The following is a 16,173-nucleotide window of genomic DNA, read 5'->3' as shown; positions in this document are numbered from 1 at the left end:
TTTCTAAGGGAGGACCGAAGCCTGATGAAGGTTTGGAAAGACTGGAACCTGCTAGAGTCTCCACAGGACTGACTGGGAGCTACTGGTAAAGCGTTTAGATCCTGTTTGTTTTCTCTGTATGCTTTTATCCTTAAACAAATGACCTCTTCTGAAAGAGCTGTTTGGGTCACTTGTAACCACTGGCACACCCTGGTCATAGCCCATGGAGAGAAAGCATAGAGCAGGGGTGGGACATTAGTCAAAAATGTTTGGGGAGAATCACAGTGAGTGCAAGGAGACTGCACCTAAAACTCCTGTCTTGAGGGAAAGGGACATGGGTCCCTGCCCAGGGTGAGGGGACTGCTAGAGGCCCAAGACCTGAACAGGCATTTCTTGAGCAGAGGGGAAGGAGGATTAAAGGTGCAGTTGCCCTGATATACCCTGCAGTGGTATCTTAGTAGAATCAAGCCCTCCCTCTCTGCGAATGCTATAAAATGAAGCCTCATCTTATCATTAAAGCATTGGATTAGAAGTTTGTAAAACTGGACTGAATACATGGCTCTGCCATAGGTATCCCATGTGTCCTTGGGTAAGTCACTTAAAATCTCTGAGCCTCATCTGTAAAATCAGAATACTATCTTTCTCTCTCTGAGTTGTCTGTTTAGATTGTAAGATTAGCAGGACAGGGACTGTTTCTTATATTTATGCAGAGCATGTAGCGCAGAAGGCCAAAACTAAGATCAGGGCCTCTTTTTCTTGTATATGGGATGGTGTTGCAGAACACATCATGCCTGCACCAGAAAGGCATGACAGATTCTGCATTAGAAGTACATCTAGCAGAAAACTCATATTGCTGGGTTGCAGTTGCCAAGTACACATCTGGCACACTTCCCAGAGTAGAAAGATCTCCAAGGGGAAGGTTTTCTGCTTGATGATAGGGAGAATGCATATTGCAGTGATGGTGAGGGGTAGATGTCCTAGAATATCAGGGATGTCCTCTGGGAGCAGCACTGATGTATAAGGTGCTTTCGGTGCTGGAATCTGAGTCAGTGCCAATGGATGTGGGAATACCAATGCTGGACCTGGTTCTGCTTGAATCTCATCTCCCAAAGCTGCTGTTTTGCAGCCTGCTCTCTCTCTCTCTCTCTCTCCATCCCTGGGTGGGCATGAAGCTTGCAGGACTTCTCTTTGTCAGGCAGGAGGGAGGTTACTAGGGGAGCTCCTCAGGCATCACTCTTGGGACCAATTTTATCTAACATTTTTATTACTGACCTTGGCTTCTGCCTCAGTGCTCGGAGTGGACCCTTTTGGTGTTTGACTTCATCACCTGAGCTGTTGGTGCTGGCTTTGGTGTCGAAGCGGAGGTCAGCTTTTGTGCTGTTACCGCTGTTGGTGCCAATGTCAAGTCTTTCCTTGGTGCCATCTTCTCCATTGTAATCTTAGGCATTGCCTGTCTGCTCCATGGGGCACTAGATGATTCTGGCTTGACTATTAGTAGGATTCTGGACCTAATTTCTTCTGGTTCTGATGAGAGCTTCATGGACTGTTCCAGAAGGTGGAATTTCAGCCTCATATCTCAGGACTTCTATGTCGTCGTGGAGAAGGATAAGCATACACAACATCTGCTTGGAGTGTACGATTCCCCCAGGCAGAAGAAATACCTACTGTGCCCATCTTTCAGGAGGATTAGTCCATTACAGGAAGGACTGGGCTTGAAGGGCGCAGGTTTCAAATTGGCCATTTGATAAACCCTGTTTAGGAGGGATTCTGTATGGGGGAGGTTGTAAAGGGGAGTCTGACCAACAAAGTTCAGTCCAGATGGTTGCTGAACAGACAGAGATGGGAAGGGGTTTTGCAGATTTGCAGAAGATTTTGAATTTCAGCCTGAGCTAAGAACTAGCAGGTTGGACACTCCCCAGGTTGTCTCGCTCCCATGGGTGCTAAGAGGGAATCGAGAGATGGCCAGGTCCCCCTTTATGCTCTTGTGTGACAGCATGAGGTAGCACAGGATGTGTGTGCGGACCCAACAGACACTGCTAATCAAAAAAATCCAGTCTTGTATGGATGAGGTGCACGTGCACCTACAGTGGATTCCACACTGACACACATTCAAAGAACTGTATTTGTTGCAGCAATTGAAAAGAAAATCCCAACCCCTATTTAAGTATGGTTTGTTCTATACTCCTCTGCAAGGAGCTGTCCGTCCTCACCTACTTCATCACTTGTGTACTTTTCGTCTTTCAAGCTAACCGCTTACGACAAGTTTATAGAGGTTAGCAATAATCAACTGTGTAAAATTTATCATTGCAATGGGAAAAACTCCACTTTAGCCCTGGCAAATCTTTCACAGAGTATAGTGGTATAAACTGCCACCTTGGCGTACTGTACAGCAAACCCAACACAAAATCTATTGCATAATTCATTATTTAAACAGGATCTACATTGGTAGCATGATGAACTGCTCCAGCTTCCATCTTCTGTCAAATGATTATAAATGATTTTAGTTTAGAGATACAATATTAAAATTACAGTAATCTTGGTGTCACTAAATCTGCTATTGGATGAGTATTAACTGCCAGTAAAAAGCAGCCAATAAACTGGCCAGTGAAAGGTTTTGGATTTTCAGGGGAAAGAGTGCTAATTCCATTTTAGTGTGACAGTACTACATTTCTACCTGTATGAAAATTCCTGTCTTTTTTATAAATTGAAATTACAGTTGAAATAAAGAGGGGGAAAAAACCCACTACCTTCTGTTCAGCAGATTATGCAATTAATATTTGTAGTTATTAGCCATCCAGCCTGAAGGCAACTAAAGCATTCTTTTAATAACTTGCTCCCGTCACACAACACAATAGGTACTTATCACTAGTCACCCCTGGCAATACCTACTGCACAGTCCCAGAAGAGTTAGCAATGTTTTTCCCATCCATTCTTTCAATCTTCTCTTATTCCTTTAATTTAGTAATTTTTTTTCCTCCCCCACAACTGGGCACTTTCTACTCTGCTGCTCAGATCCACTGGTAGTTTCAGAGGCCCAGGTTACACGTACTCTCACACTTAATCCATATACAGTGAGCATAAAGTAATTTCAAGAGTTTACTCCAGCTGTAATTTCAGTTTTATTTGTCTGTAGGGTATGTTTATACAGTACATATCACAAACAGAGAATTAAATATGAAAAGCCTAAATAAACAAAAAGTATATTTAATATCAAAAAGTACTGATACTGCATTTGATTTGACACTCAGGTTTGAATACTTCTTAAATTAAAGGGACAAAGGCAGGTCAAATTTGGCCCCATGTGAAGTAAAAGCAAGTTTTTCAAAATCTAAGATCAACATAATAGGTCTCTCTCTCTCTCTCCCCCCTCTCATTTAATTCCCATGAAAAAAAAATTATTATTAAGTGTTCCCCTATACTGTGTGCAACCCCAACAGTGCAACACTGCCCTAATGCATTCTGAAAGGTAACTACGAATTAGCTAGTCTGTTTTCATTGTCCACCTTGAGAAAAATGCAAAAATAAAATATCTAACTTACACAAAAATAAGTTTTAGTAAAAATTCTCAGCTTTAATGGTCTAATGCATTAAATAGAACAAGACATTAAATTTATTCTTAGATCATGATAGTGTCCCCTTAAGTTTTCAAGGAGATCACAAATCAACAGACTTTGGAAAGGGCATTTGTTTTCACATGACATGATTTTTTTCAAGCTTAAACATTTTAACTAAACATGTTAAATCAAACAGAACACTACAGTGTACACAGAGATGAATTGTTTATGCAGATCTTATAATGTACAGATGATGTTTGTTTCCCCCATACAATGACTCTACACTTAATATAAAACCCTGATACTGCAAACATATGCACATAAGTCCCATTTAAATCAATGTGACTAAGTTGTGTGTAAAGTAAGGCATGTGCATATAAGTGTTTGCAGGAATTAACCAAACTGTTACAGTTAAGTGAAAGAGATTTGCTCTTCACCTCTTTAAAAGTGTTTTGTTTTTAAAAAGGCCTACCAGGAGATGGCCTCCTACAACTAAAGAACACTTCCAGACATTGATTTTACAGTCACTTACAGTTTGAGTACTTATCTACAGGAAATATTTAAGGTATTTTGCTATTCAGACAATTCATGCATTAGTCAGTGATTCAGTTCAGATAAAAATTCAGTTTATTGTCAATGAACAAAACTAGCCCAATCCAGCAACTCCTTCTTCAGGCAAATCCCCTCACTCATTTCAATGAGGGTATTAGCTGAGTTGCATAATTGGGGGCGAGTCAATTTGTAATTCTGATGTGTAAAAACAAAAATGTATATCGTTTTCTACAAAAATAGTTTAGTGAGATATATATATATATATATATATATATACACACACACACACACACACACACACTTATAAAGGCTGTTTATACTGTTGAATATGGAGAAACTCTGAAAACAGAATGTTACAAGTTGCAGTCTATTTTGTAATATAATTAAAAATTCTGACTGTTGCAGTTTTGAATATTACTCAATCCTTCTTTCTAAAAGATTAAGCATTCAGTTCACTGTGCCAAAAAAAGATCTGGTTTTCTGTTCGCAGATTTATGGGCCTACAGTCTTTAGTCAGGGACAAAAAAAGCCATGTGGTTTTACCCTGAAAAATTACTTCATAAAAAATATCATTATGGGATTCTATATGTATTGTGTCTTACTGGTTTCTGTAAGAAGTTTGCTCAGTTTCTTGGGGGTTCTTTCTTTCTTTTTCTTCTAATAAAGCTCCAGCCCCACAAACTCTTTCTGGGCTCCAACAATAAAGCTGGATACCTTCCAGCTGAAGCCTTACCACCAGGACTACAGGTTCTGCATGTAAAGAAATCTAAGTGACTAGTTACACCTATCTATGGCTTTGAATGTAGCCAGGATGGGCAAGGAATGGAGTCCCTAGCCTCTGTTTGTCAGAGGATGGAGATGGATGGCAGGAGAGAGATCACTAGATCATTACCTGTTAGGTTCACTCCCTCTGGGGCATCTGGTTTTGGCCACTGTTGTAGACAGGATCCTGGGCTGGATGGACCTTTGGTCTGACCCAGTATGGCCATTCTTATGTAATTTAAGTTTGTACAGGTGTAGCCAAGGACATAATCTAAAGAAAATGGGTTTTCATAGGTGTAGTTCAGGGCTTTATTTGGCTGGAAGAACCTCTATTACTGGTAATGGTATTTAGATAGAAAGAATCTAGCTTGCATGTCAGAATCCGCCATGAGCTTGCAGGCTTGGCAGTTAGACAAAACATTTTTTTTACCTGCAAATTTGAGATGGAAATTATCAAAAGACTATGAATATGGAAGCCTCCAACGTCATTTTTATGAAGTTATTTTTCAGTATAGGACTGCACTTGAAAGCTAATTACTTTAGTGAAATTTTTACCTGAGTAAGATTGCAAGTTTGGGCTCAAGTTTGATATTGATCACTGGGGGAAGAAAAAAAAAAAAATCATTGCTCACAGCTCTTGTTAAACTATACCGAAAACATCTGCATTAAAAAAGAAATATCATTAAGACAATGCATTTAATAATTAATTTTGAGGATAATAATATGTTACAAACAGTTTTGAAAATATTACAAGTAAATGTGTAGTTTGTTATACACCATACACTAGTCTTCTTTCTGCTGTGTCTCAAATCGTTCCATTAAAGCCCTAAATACATTTCCTGGTATTTTCTGATGTCTGTCTATTAAAGACTGGATTGCAGCCTTTGCCTGTTAAGAGAAAAAGAAATTGCAAGGAAATTAACTGTTCTTTTTATATTACACTAGTTGGAATACAGTAATTCATAGAATAAATTTTCATCCTACTAAAGATTCCAGAATCCAGGGCGCAATACCTACTTTTAAATTAAAACCAGGGAAAACGTGCGTGGGATCTTTTACAAAGAAACCACTTACAATTTATTCCTTTACAGATGCCAATGATCCTTGATGTATCTACCTTTGATAAGTAAATATACGAAGTATAAATGGCAAAGCACCAGTGAAAAGTACATGCTCACTCACCTAAGTGTCTAAACATGTAAAGTTTCCATAAAAATATAAAGAAATTAAGCTAATGATGTCTCATAGCTATCATAATGGGAAAGTACACCTACAGTACATTGTTTATCTGAAGCTTTCAGGCGATATCCGAACCCTTTTGATTAATTGGTCAAGTTGTCATGGGAGACAGTCCAACAGGTTTTGAAGTCTCCATTTAGGATTGGAGGAAATGTGGGCAGGCACTAAGTAAAAAGATATCAAAGCCTAGCGTACAACTCCCTTAAATGACAAATAGCAAGCCTCCCTTTCCAAATCCCACTAGCTTTTCAGCTTTACAGGACTAGTGCTTTATGCAAACCATAGGGGAAAAATATCTGAGCTTTAGTTAAATGGGATTCAAGTAACACAGTCAAACATTTATCAGCTATGTCATCTTTCAATAAATATGTTCAAGGAGAGCAAACCAGCTAATGAGACCAACCAATTTGATACTGACACAGTCAAAAACTTTCATGAGATAGTGAATGATCTCCTTTCAGAATGCTTATAAGTACATATTTGAAGAACTTGTGATTATTGACCTAAAATCGCCATTGCCTGCACCATTCATACCTGCCAGTTCACCAAAGATCTGAGGGCCTCCTGTACTCTGCATTCACAAAAGCTAGTCATAATTATGTGAACATAAAACAGTAATAGACCATAAAACAGAAAAAGATGACTGAACTAGTCATCTATGAACATACTAAATTTGAAGAGCTTGTGCATGTTGTGTGGTTGTAGGTCAGACACTTAAGATGACAAAGAACTAGAATGTGTAGCTGGAGGCGAAGAGATCACTTTGCTTTAATGTGATTTTACTTCCTGTTAACATCCATAATTCTCAGTAGCAGATCTGGTGGGTTTAACGTTTTTTAGTAGCTTTCTTTTACATAAGCCAAGAAATAGAGGGACCTCCTTTGGGACAAATGTAATGACTTTCATGAACAGGTAACTACAGCTATTTTCATCAGACTAGAATTCACATTGAAACTTAAGAAAAGCTGTCATTCTGATCCAGATAAACACCACACACTGTTTCAAGGGGCCTAGAACCTATTTCTGTGCCAGAACTTCCTTACACCCATTTCATATATTATAGCTATCAGCATAGAACTGAAGAGGGTACCAAGAATCAAACAATGAAGAAATCTATCATGAATTCTGACAACATAAGACAGGAATGTAACAACTATAGATGTGTGTTAGAGGGCCTCACTGCACTATGTAAGACTTAATTAGCATACTCTACGATAAAAATCACTAACCTGAAAACAAGTACTTCCAGTATCTATATATACAGTAAAAGCTGTTTTATCCAGCACTTCACCAACCAGAAAGCTCTATAAATCAGAATTTCTGATCTTCATTGAAAGTCCGGTTTATACTCCAGTTGGCACAGGGCCAGCAGTGTCTTGGGGCATGGGAGGGATGTGAAGCGCAGGCTCTGGAAGGGAGTTTGGGTGTGGGAGGGGGCTCAAGGCACGGGGTTGGGGCACAGGATGAGGCTCAGGGTGCTGGATCAGGGGGGCGCCCACCTAGGCAGAGGCGCGGCAGGTGGCTCTGCTCGCTGGCTCCGCAGCTCCCATTGGCCGAAAACTGCAGCCAATGGGAACTGCAGGGGACGCGCCTGTGGGCGGAGGCAGCACACAGAGCCACCTGCCGTGACTCCACCTAGGAACAGCTGGGACAGGTCGTCGCTTGCAGGGAGCCACCCGAACTGAGTGCCCCCAGGATCTAGCACCCCACACTCCCTCCCACCCCACCACACCCAAATTCCCTCCCAGAGCCCACACCCCGCAACCCCACCCTCTCCCCAATACCCCACCCAAACTCCCTCCCTCTTAGTTAACCGGCATTTTTCATTTACCAGCACGCCACGCCCCCCCGCCCTCCCCCCGATTCCCCCAACATGCTGGATAAAACAGCTTTTATTTTAATAAGCTTCCAGGATTGTCACTCTCTCCTTATGTTGCTCTGAAGTCTAGAGTTTCTGCTGAGTCAGTGTGAAGGGATAGAAACAGCTACAAGCATGGTGGATGGATCTCTTTGTTTAGAATATCACCAGTTTCAATCCTCACTGAGATTTGTGGTCCGTTACTGTCCAATTTTTAAGTTCTCAGCCATTTTGACTTTATGAATTACACCCATGTGACAGCCTTGCCAAGAATCCTCTGCCACTGTGATATCACCACCCTTACTCTACAGGTAATTTGCATACAATAATTTCATAGGCTGTCTGAGGGATACTGCATAGATGGTGGATCTCTTGGCCCAACAACCACAGTTCACTAGGTCCAATCATCACTATGATTCACAATCTCTTACTGTCAAATTTGTGAGTTCTCATCTATTTTTTATTTATTTATTTTTTTAAACACGCGCGGCTTCATGACAGCAAGGACTTTCAACTACTAGTATTTTAAATCCTAACGGTTTCAATATTGCAAGTAGAAAATAGACCCCAAACCTTACCTTTCCAGACAGTTCTGCAACATTTATATTTGGATCATATGGAATAGGATCTCCAATGTATGTACGAAATTTGACTGGAAAATCTCCGTATAGAGGAACGAGTGGCAATCGAAGACGTTCATATATCAACCTAAATAATCCTGTTTTTTAGTTTAAAAAAAATATTAATTTGCATTTTGGGAGGCAGTAGATAAATTAACTTGTAAAGTACAAGACAGTTACCTTTTCCATAACTGGTGTTCTTCGAGATGTGTTGCTCATGTCTATTCCACAATAGGTGTGTGTGCTCGCCATGTGCACCGGTGCCGGAAGTTTTTCCCCTAGCAGTAGCACCCCCCGCAACCCCTGGCACAGTATAAGGGGGGCTGCGCTCCCCACACCCTCAGTTCCTTCTTGCCAGACCACTCTGACAGAAGGGAAGGAGGGTGGGATGTGGAATAGACATGAGCAACACATCTTGAAGAACTCCAGTTATGAAAAAGATAACTGTCTTTTCTTCGAGTGATTGCTCATGTGTATTCCACAATAGGTGATTCCAACCTATATCTGTTGGAGGTGGGTAGGAGTTCACAAGTTCTCAGGACAGAGTACCACCCTGCCGAACCCAGCATCATCCCTGGCCTGGGAGACGATTACATAGTGCAAGGTGAACGTGTGAACCGAAGACCAAGTGGCGGCCCTACAAATGTCCTGGATGGGGACGTGGGCCACGAAGGCAGCTGATGAGGCCTATGCCCTCACAATGGGAGGCAGAGGAACCCCCGCCAGCTCATAACAGCAACGGATGCACGAAGTGATCCGCTTTAGAAAGCCGCTGAGTGGAAATCGGCTGAGCCTTCACACGCTCAGCCGAGGTGACGAACAGTTGCGAAGACTTTCTGAACGGCTTGGTCCGCTTGAGGTAGAAAGTCAGAGCTTGCCTCATGTCGAGCATGTGGAGACTGCGTTCCTCACTAGTTGCGCGAGGCTTGGGGCAGAGGACTGGCAGAAAAATGTCCTGACCCATGTGATAGGCGGAGACCACCTTCGGAGGAACACGGGGTGTGGGTGGAGCTGGACCTTGTCCTTATGAAAAGCCGTATACGGCGGTTCAGAGGTTAGGGCCCTGAGAGACCTCAGAGACCTACCTTTCCGATGTGATAGCTACCAGGAAGGCCACCTTCCACGAGAGGTGAGACCAGGAACACGTGGCCAGTGGTTCAAACGGGGCCCCCATGAGACAAGCCAGCACCAGGTTTAGGTCCCACTGTGGAACCAGGGGCTTGGAATATGGGTAGACACAGTCCAAACCCTTAAGGAACCGGCCGGCCATAGCATGGGAAAACACTGTGTGTCCTTGCACCGGCGGATGAAAGGCTGATATGGCCGCCAAGTGTACCCTGACTGACGAGGGCGCCAGTCCCTGAGCCCTCAGGTGGAGGTGGTTATGAAGGATAAACTGGATCGGGGCAGCCATCGGGGAAACACCCTGGCCTGCCGCCCGCCTCAAAAACCGAGCTCACTTCGCCACATAGGAGCGGCAAGTGGAGGGCAGTCTACTTTCGAGGACGACGCACTGAACCTGTTCCGAGAATGTCCTTTCCTCACCACCTAGCCGCTGAGCAGCCACGCCATGAGATGAAGTGTTGCTAGGTTGGGATGGAAGAGACGGCCCTGGTCCTGAGAGAGCAGGTCTGGGCGGAGCAGCAACTGCCATGGCAGAGCTACCGCCAGCCTCGAGAGGGTCCTGTACCAGTGCTGCCTGGGCCATGCCGGGGCAACGAGGAGGACCCTGGATTTGTCCTTCTTTATTTTCTCCAGGGCCCTGCTGATCAGAGGGAATGGGGGAAAGGCGTAGAGGAGCTGGCCTGACCAGGTGGAAGGCTTTTAGGTAGATGTTATGGGCTATACAGAAGTCCCACAGACTGGGGCAGAGGATCGGGCCCCGCCTTGCCCGTTGATATAGAACAGGGGTCGGCAACCTTTCAGAAATGGTGTGCCGAGTCTTCATTTATTCTCTTTAAATTTAAGGTTTTGCGTGCCAGTAATACATTTTAACTTTTATTAGAAAGTCTCTCACTATAAGTCTATATATTATATAACTAAATTATTGTCGTATGTAAAGTAAACAAGGTTTTCAAAATGTTTAAGAAGCTTCATTTAAAATTAAATTAAAATGCTGATTTTATGCCGCTGGCCCGCTCAGCCTGCTGCCAAACTGGGGTTCCGTTCACCTAGGCCGGGACCCCCCGGCTGGCAAGGGGCTGGCAGCCAGAACCCCAGACCAGCAGCGGGCTGAGCGGGGTCGGCGGCCAGGACCCCAGACCAGCAGTGGGCTGAGCGGCTCAGCCCACTGCCGGTGTGGGGTTCCGTCCACCGGCTCCTGCTAGCCCACTGCTGGATCCCAGGGATCCCAGCCCTGCCCATATAGAGTGGGTACCTATCTTCTCCCTGGTTCTAGGGCATTCTCTTCCTCTCTCGCTGCACTGAGCTGAGGGTGGGAGAACACAGGGTTGGGGGTGAAGGAGCAGGTTGGGGGTTGGGGTGCAGGGTCTGTCCAGGAGCTAGAATGAGGGAAGGGGCTCGGGGTTGGGACAGGAGGTTTGGGTGTGAAGTGGTTACCAGGGCAGCTCCCATTTGGTGCGAGGGGTACAGATGGGAATGTGGGGGTGGGGGTGGTGCAGGAGCTCCCGTTTGGTGCTCGGGCTGGAGGTGGGAATGTGGGGGGTGCAAGAGTCAGGGCATGGGGTGGGGGTGGGGGGCTGGGTATGTGGGGGGGGTGCTGGACTCAGGGCTGGGGTCATGGGGAGGTGCAGGGGTCAGGGCAGGAGGCTGGGGTGTGTGTGGGGGTGCAGGGATCAGGGCAGAGGGCTGGGGGCATGGGCTAGGGTCATGGGGGTGCTCCCAGCCCCCTGCCCAGAGCGGCTTACGGCAGGGGGCTGGAGGGGATATGCCCTGATTCCACCCCTTTCCCCAAGGCCCCGTCCCCACCTCTTCTCCGCCTCCTCCCCGAAGCAGCAAGCGCGCTGCGGCTCCGCTTCTCCCCCTCCCTCGCAAGGGCCATCAGCTAACCGGCGGCAGGGAAAGAGAGGAGGAGGGGCAGGACCCCAGCATGCTGGGGGAAGAGGCAGGGGAGGGGGGACCTTGCCTGCCCTGCAGCAGCAGCCAGCAGGACCAAGCTTCTTCACCCTGCCCCCGCGGGGGGGGGGGGGTGTGGCGGCAGAGAAGAGCGGGCCAGGGCGGGCAGGATTTTTAATGGCACGCTGCTGCCTGCTGGGGTCCCGGCCTGGGTTCAGCAGCAGGCTGAGCGGGGCCAGTGGCTGGGACCCAGCAGGCAGCAGCGTGCCATTAAAAATTGGCAAGCGTGCTATAGGTTGCCGACCCCGATATAGAACATCAAGGCCGTGTTGTCTGTGAGGACCCTGACTACCTTGCCCTCCAGGTGCGAGCAGAAGGCCATACATGCCAGTTGCACCGCCCTGAGTTCCTTGACGTTTATATGAAGGGGTAAGTCTTGTAGAGACCACAGGCCTTGGGTCTGAAAGTTCCCCACATGGGCCCCCCAACCCAGGTCTGACACCAGCTCCAACAACGGGGCCCTGTCCCTGAATGGGACCCCTTGGAGCATGTTGTTTGGGGCGGACCACCACCGCAGGGAGGTGATCACCAAGTTCAGCACGGTGAGGACTTTGTCCATTCTGTCCATGGCTGGGAGAACTGCGAGGCCAGCCAGAGCTGGAGGGGCCTCATTCTGAGTTTGGCGTGACAGACTACATCTGTGCACACAGACGTGACCCAGCAGTTGCAGGCAAGCCCTGGCTGTCGTCATCGGAAACCTTGTGACCGAGTCGATGAGCCCTTTCAGGGTCTCAAACCTCTCTGGTGGGAGAAAGGCCCTGGCCGACGTTGCATCCAGTAGCATCCTGAAACTCTATGTGTTGGACCGGGACTAATGTGGACTTGGCGTTGTTTATCAAACAGGCCCAGGGCAGTATATGTGGACAGGAGGAGAGCCACATGATCCCTCACCTGCAACCGGGAGGTGCCTTTGACTAGCCAGTCGTCCAGATATGGGAATATTTGGACCCCCTGGCATCTGAGGTAGGCTGCTACCACCGCCATACACTTTTTAAAGACCCTGGGGACAGCGGACAGACCAAACGGTAGGACCGTGAATTGGTAGTGACTCTGTCCCACCACGAACGGAGGAAGTGTCTGTGCCCCTCGAATACGTGGATGTGGAAGTACACGTCTTGTAGATTGAGAGCAGCGTACCAGTCCCCGGCATCCAGGGAGGGGATAATGGAGGCCAGGGAAACTATGGTGAAACTCAAGTTCCGCATGTAGTGGTTCAGGCCTTGCAGGACCATGATGGGCCTGAGCCCCCTTTGGCCTTCGGGATAAGGAAATACCGGGAGTAATACCCCTTGCCCAGGAACTCCTTGGGCACTACCTCTATAGCTTCTAGGTCCAGGAGCCACCCCACCTCCTGCTCAAGCAGAGCCTCGTGAGAGGGGTCCCCCAAGAGGAACGGGGGCAGAGGGCAGTTGGGCAGGGAGGAGGTAAACTGAAGGGTGTAACCTCGGGAGATGGTGTTGAGGACCTATCAGTCCGAGGTGAGCCGCGACCATTCCAGGAGGAAAGCACACAACCGATTGGAGAAAGGGAGCTTTATTGGGGGTAGATCCATGCTGAGAACTGGCGGGGTACCCCCGAGCGTCCCGTCAAAAACACCTTTTGCCCACCTGCTTGACCTTAGAAGACCCAGGCTTGGGGGCAGGCCAGGATTGCCGTTGCAGGTGTTTTCTACGGTCCCGCTGCTTTTCGTGGGCAGCCTCGTACTTCAGGAGGGCGGCCTGGGCGGGAGCCTGCTGCAGCTTTGGTTTTGCTGGAGGAGGGACATAGAGGCCCAAGGTCTGGAGGGTTCTGCGGGAGTCTTTCATGCCATGCTGCCTTGTGTCTGTTTCCTCAGCAAACAGAGCCTTCCTGTCGAAAGGGAGATCCTGCATTGACGACTGCGCTTCGCTGGAGAGCCCAGAGAGCAGAAGCCATGATGCCCGTCTCATGGACACCACTGAGGCCATGGACCATGCGGCCATGTCCGCTGCATCCGAAACGGCCTGCAGGGATGCCCTTGTGGCTGCCGCCCCTTCCTCCACGAGCGCCTTAAACTCGTTCTTATCGCGCTCCTGGAGGGAGTCCTCAAACTTGGGGAGGGATTCCCAGAGGTTAAACTTATAGCGATCCAGGAGAGCCTGATGGTTTGCTACTCGTAGCTGAAAGCTTGACAACGAATAAACTTTGCTCCCAAAAGTATCCGGCCTCCAACAGTCTTTGTTCTTGGGGATCAGGGCTGGTTGCCCCTGCTGCTCCCTGTGGTTGACTGACTCAACCACCAAGGAGTTGGGCATCGGGTGGGTATACGGATACTCGTGTCCCTTCGTGGGTACAAAGTACTTGCGCGCCGCCTTATTAGAGATGGGAACCAATGAGGCTGGTCTTTGCCACAGGGCATTTGAAATTCTTGCCACCCCTTCATGGAGTGGCAATGCCACCCTGCCCAGTGCTGAAGAGGACAGCACATTGAACAGGGAGTCTAAGGGCTCTTCCATCTCCTCAGCCTGGAGGTGGAGGCTCGCTGCCACCCTTTTTAGGAGGTCTTGGTGAGCCTGGTAGTCCTCCTGTGGGACGGAGGAGGGCAGGGCCGCAATCAGCTCCTCCGGACGGGGCGAGGCCGGTGCGGTGCTTTGGGTGTCGTCCGGCACCAGAGGATCCAACACCTGGTCAGACTTCGGGCACGGTACCGAAGACACAGGTCCCACCAACCTTTTTTCTGGCGGTCTAAAAGATGGACGCTGACAGTGCTTCCGAGGCCCCTGCCACTGACGAGCCCCCACCAGGGCTGCGCCGGAAGCCACGGTGCCCACTGGTACCACTGGGCCGGCCACAACACTTGGTGCGCTTGCGCTTGCTGAGGCACTGGCGGGGCCAGCTATTCGGGCTGGCTAGCTTGGCCTGTAGACGGGCGGCCGTGAGGGGAGGCTGGGTTGGCGTATGATCCGCTACTGCCTCTGGACCGGTGCCGGGATCTACGTTAGCCACGGGACCGTGATCTCGAAGCAGAGGAGTGGCACCGATGGTAGTAGCTGCTCCGCGAATGGCCTCAACGGGTGGACCTGCGTTGGAGAGACGCCGGCGATCGATGCCTGGGGCTACGGTTCCTTGGCGGAGACATGGAACAGCGTCGATGATCGTGCCGCGACCGACTGCAGTATCTCCTGCGAGACGAGGACCGTTGGCGGCGTCTGCCATGGTCCTGTTGATATTTGCTTTGCGAATATGAGCAGTGCCGGGAGTCCCGGTCGGAGAGCACTCATCTGGACAGTCTGGGTGGTGAGCGGTGTTGGGAACATTCCCTCGACCGAGACCGGTACCGGGCCGGTGGCGACTGCAGTGATCCCAGCAGCGGCTTGCCTCTGGAATGTGTGGCTGACATCGGCGGAGCTCCAGGCACCGGCATGGACATGACATCCCTGGCTGCCTAGAGGGCTTCGGGCGTAGATGGCATCTGGACATCAGGAGAGGCCTGCTCCAGCAGGGCTACTCCGCTCAACATGAGTCAGAGGCCTAGGGCCCGATGGGGATCGAGGACTACCTGACATGGGCCTAGCCTCTGTCCCAGACTTCCCTTAGTGCCACTGTGAAGAGGGAGTCTTTCCAGTCCTCTTGGTGTGCCCCGTGGTTGGGGAGTGGTGCCGACTGGATGATGGTTCCAGAGGGTCTCCACGTACTGATGCCGCTGTGCCGGGTACCAGTTCGGAGTGGCGTGCTGGGGTCGGGGCCAGCATCAACTCCATCAGGATGGCCCGGAGTCTAATGTCCCTTTCTTTTTTTAGTCCGGGGCTTAAAAGACTTGCAGATCTTGCACCTTTCGCTGATATGGGTTTCTCCCAAGCAGCGCAGACAATCCGTGTGTGGATCGCTCCTTGGCACAGAGTGCCTACAAGAGCTGCACGACTTAAAGCCTGGGGCACGGGGCATGCCCCGGCCCGGGCTCAAATGACTGACTAAACTAACTGAATTAGCTAACTGACTTCAGGTACTACTGAACAAATGAGTTCGGGGGACAAGCTGCAGCAAAGCTGGAGCTGAGCAGTTCTGACGCACCTTCACTGGCGGCAAGAAGGAACTGAGGGTGGGGGGAGCACAGCCGCCCTTATACCTCACCAGGCAGGCGCCGCTCCAGGGGTCACGGGGCGGCGCTCCCCCCTACGGGTATTGCTAGGGGAAAAACTTCCAGCACCGGTGCACGTGGCGCACACCTATTGTGGAATACACATGAGCAATCACTCGAAGAAGAACCCAGGCCTCTGATCTCAGGTTCCCAAATGAACAACAGTATCTTTGAAGTGCTATTCCACCCTTGATCTTCACTTTGTAAAAATGGAAGAGTCACAGCCAAAACAAGAATAATCTCAACCCTCTGCTATGATGCCTGGAAGGGAGTTTTTTAGAGTTCTCTTCTGCCAACAGCAGAAGGTAATCCAGTGACTGCCACTGTAAGGACAAGGAGAGCTACTTTAGATGGGAGTTCAGATTAGTAGACAGCCTCCTCAAAATCCTGTGGGAGGGGGGGTATGGCTGGAGGGAAGAAAGGGTGCAGACAGGACAG

The 16,173-nt window shown here is 48.4% G+C and overlaps 1 protein-coding gene across 3 annotated transcripts in view; it reads right to left on the bottom strand.

Annotated features, from left to right (window-relative positions):
* Window positions 1-2,910: 2,910 nt before the first annotated feature.
* Window positions 2,911-16,173, bottom strand: part of LOC141982358 (DGAT1/2-independent enzyme synthesizing storage lipids-like) — a 43,154-nt gene continuing 29,891 nt past the window's right edge. Inside the window, exons 6-7 of one of the 3 annotated variants that reach the window (XM_074944367.1) lie at window positions 8,523-8,662; window positions 2,912-5,735 (exon numbers count right to left, since the gene is read on the bottom strand). In XM_074944367.1, coding sequence (XP_074800468.1) covers window positions 5,631-5,735; window positions 8,523-8,662 — 245 coding nt within the window. In that variant the 3' untranslated portion in view covers window positions 2,912-5,630. Of the gene's footprint in view, window positions 5,736-8,522; window positions 8,663-16,173 lie in introns of all 3 variants that reach the window. The other 2 variants (XM_074944369.1, XM_074944368.1) reach the window with 2 other exon arrangements.

The sequence above is a fragment of the Natator depressus genome, chromosome 2 (assembly GCF_965152275.1).
Source record: "Natator depressus isolate rNatDep1 chromosome 2, rNatDep2.hap1, whole genome shotgun sequence".
Taxonomy (NCBI): domain Eukaryota; kingdom Metazoa; phylum Chordata; order Testudines; family Cheloniidae; genus Natator; species Natator depressus.
This window is presented reverse-complemented; position numbering and strand designations above follow the sequence as displayed.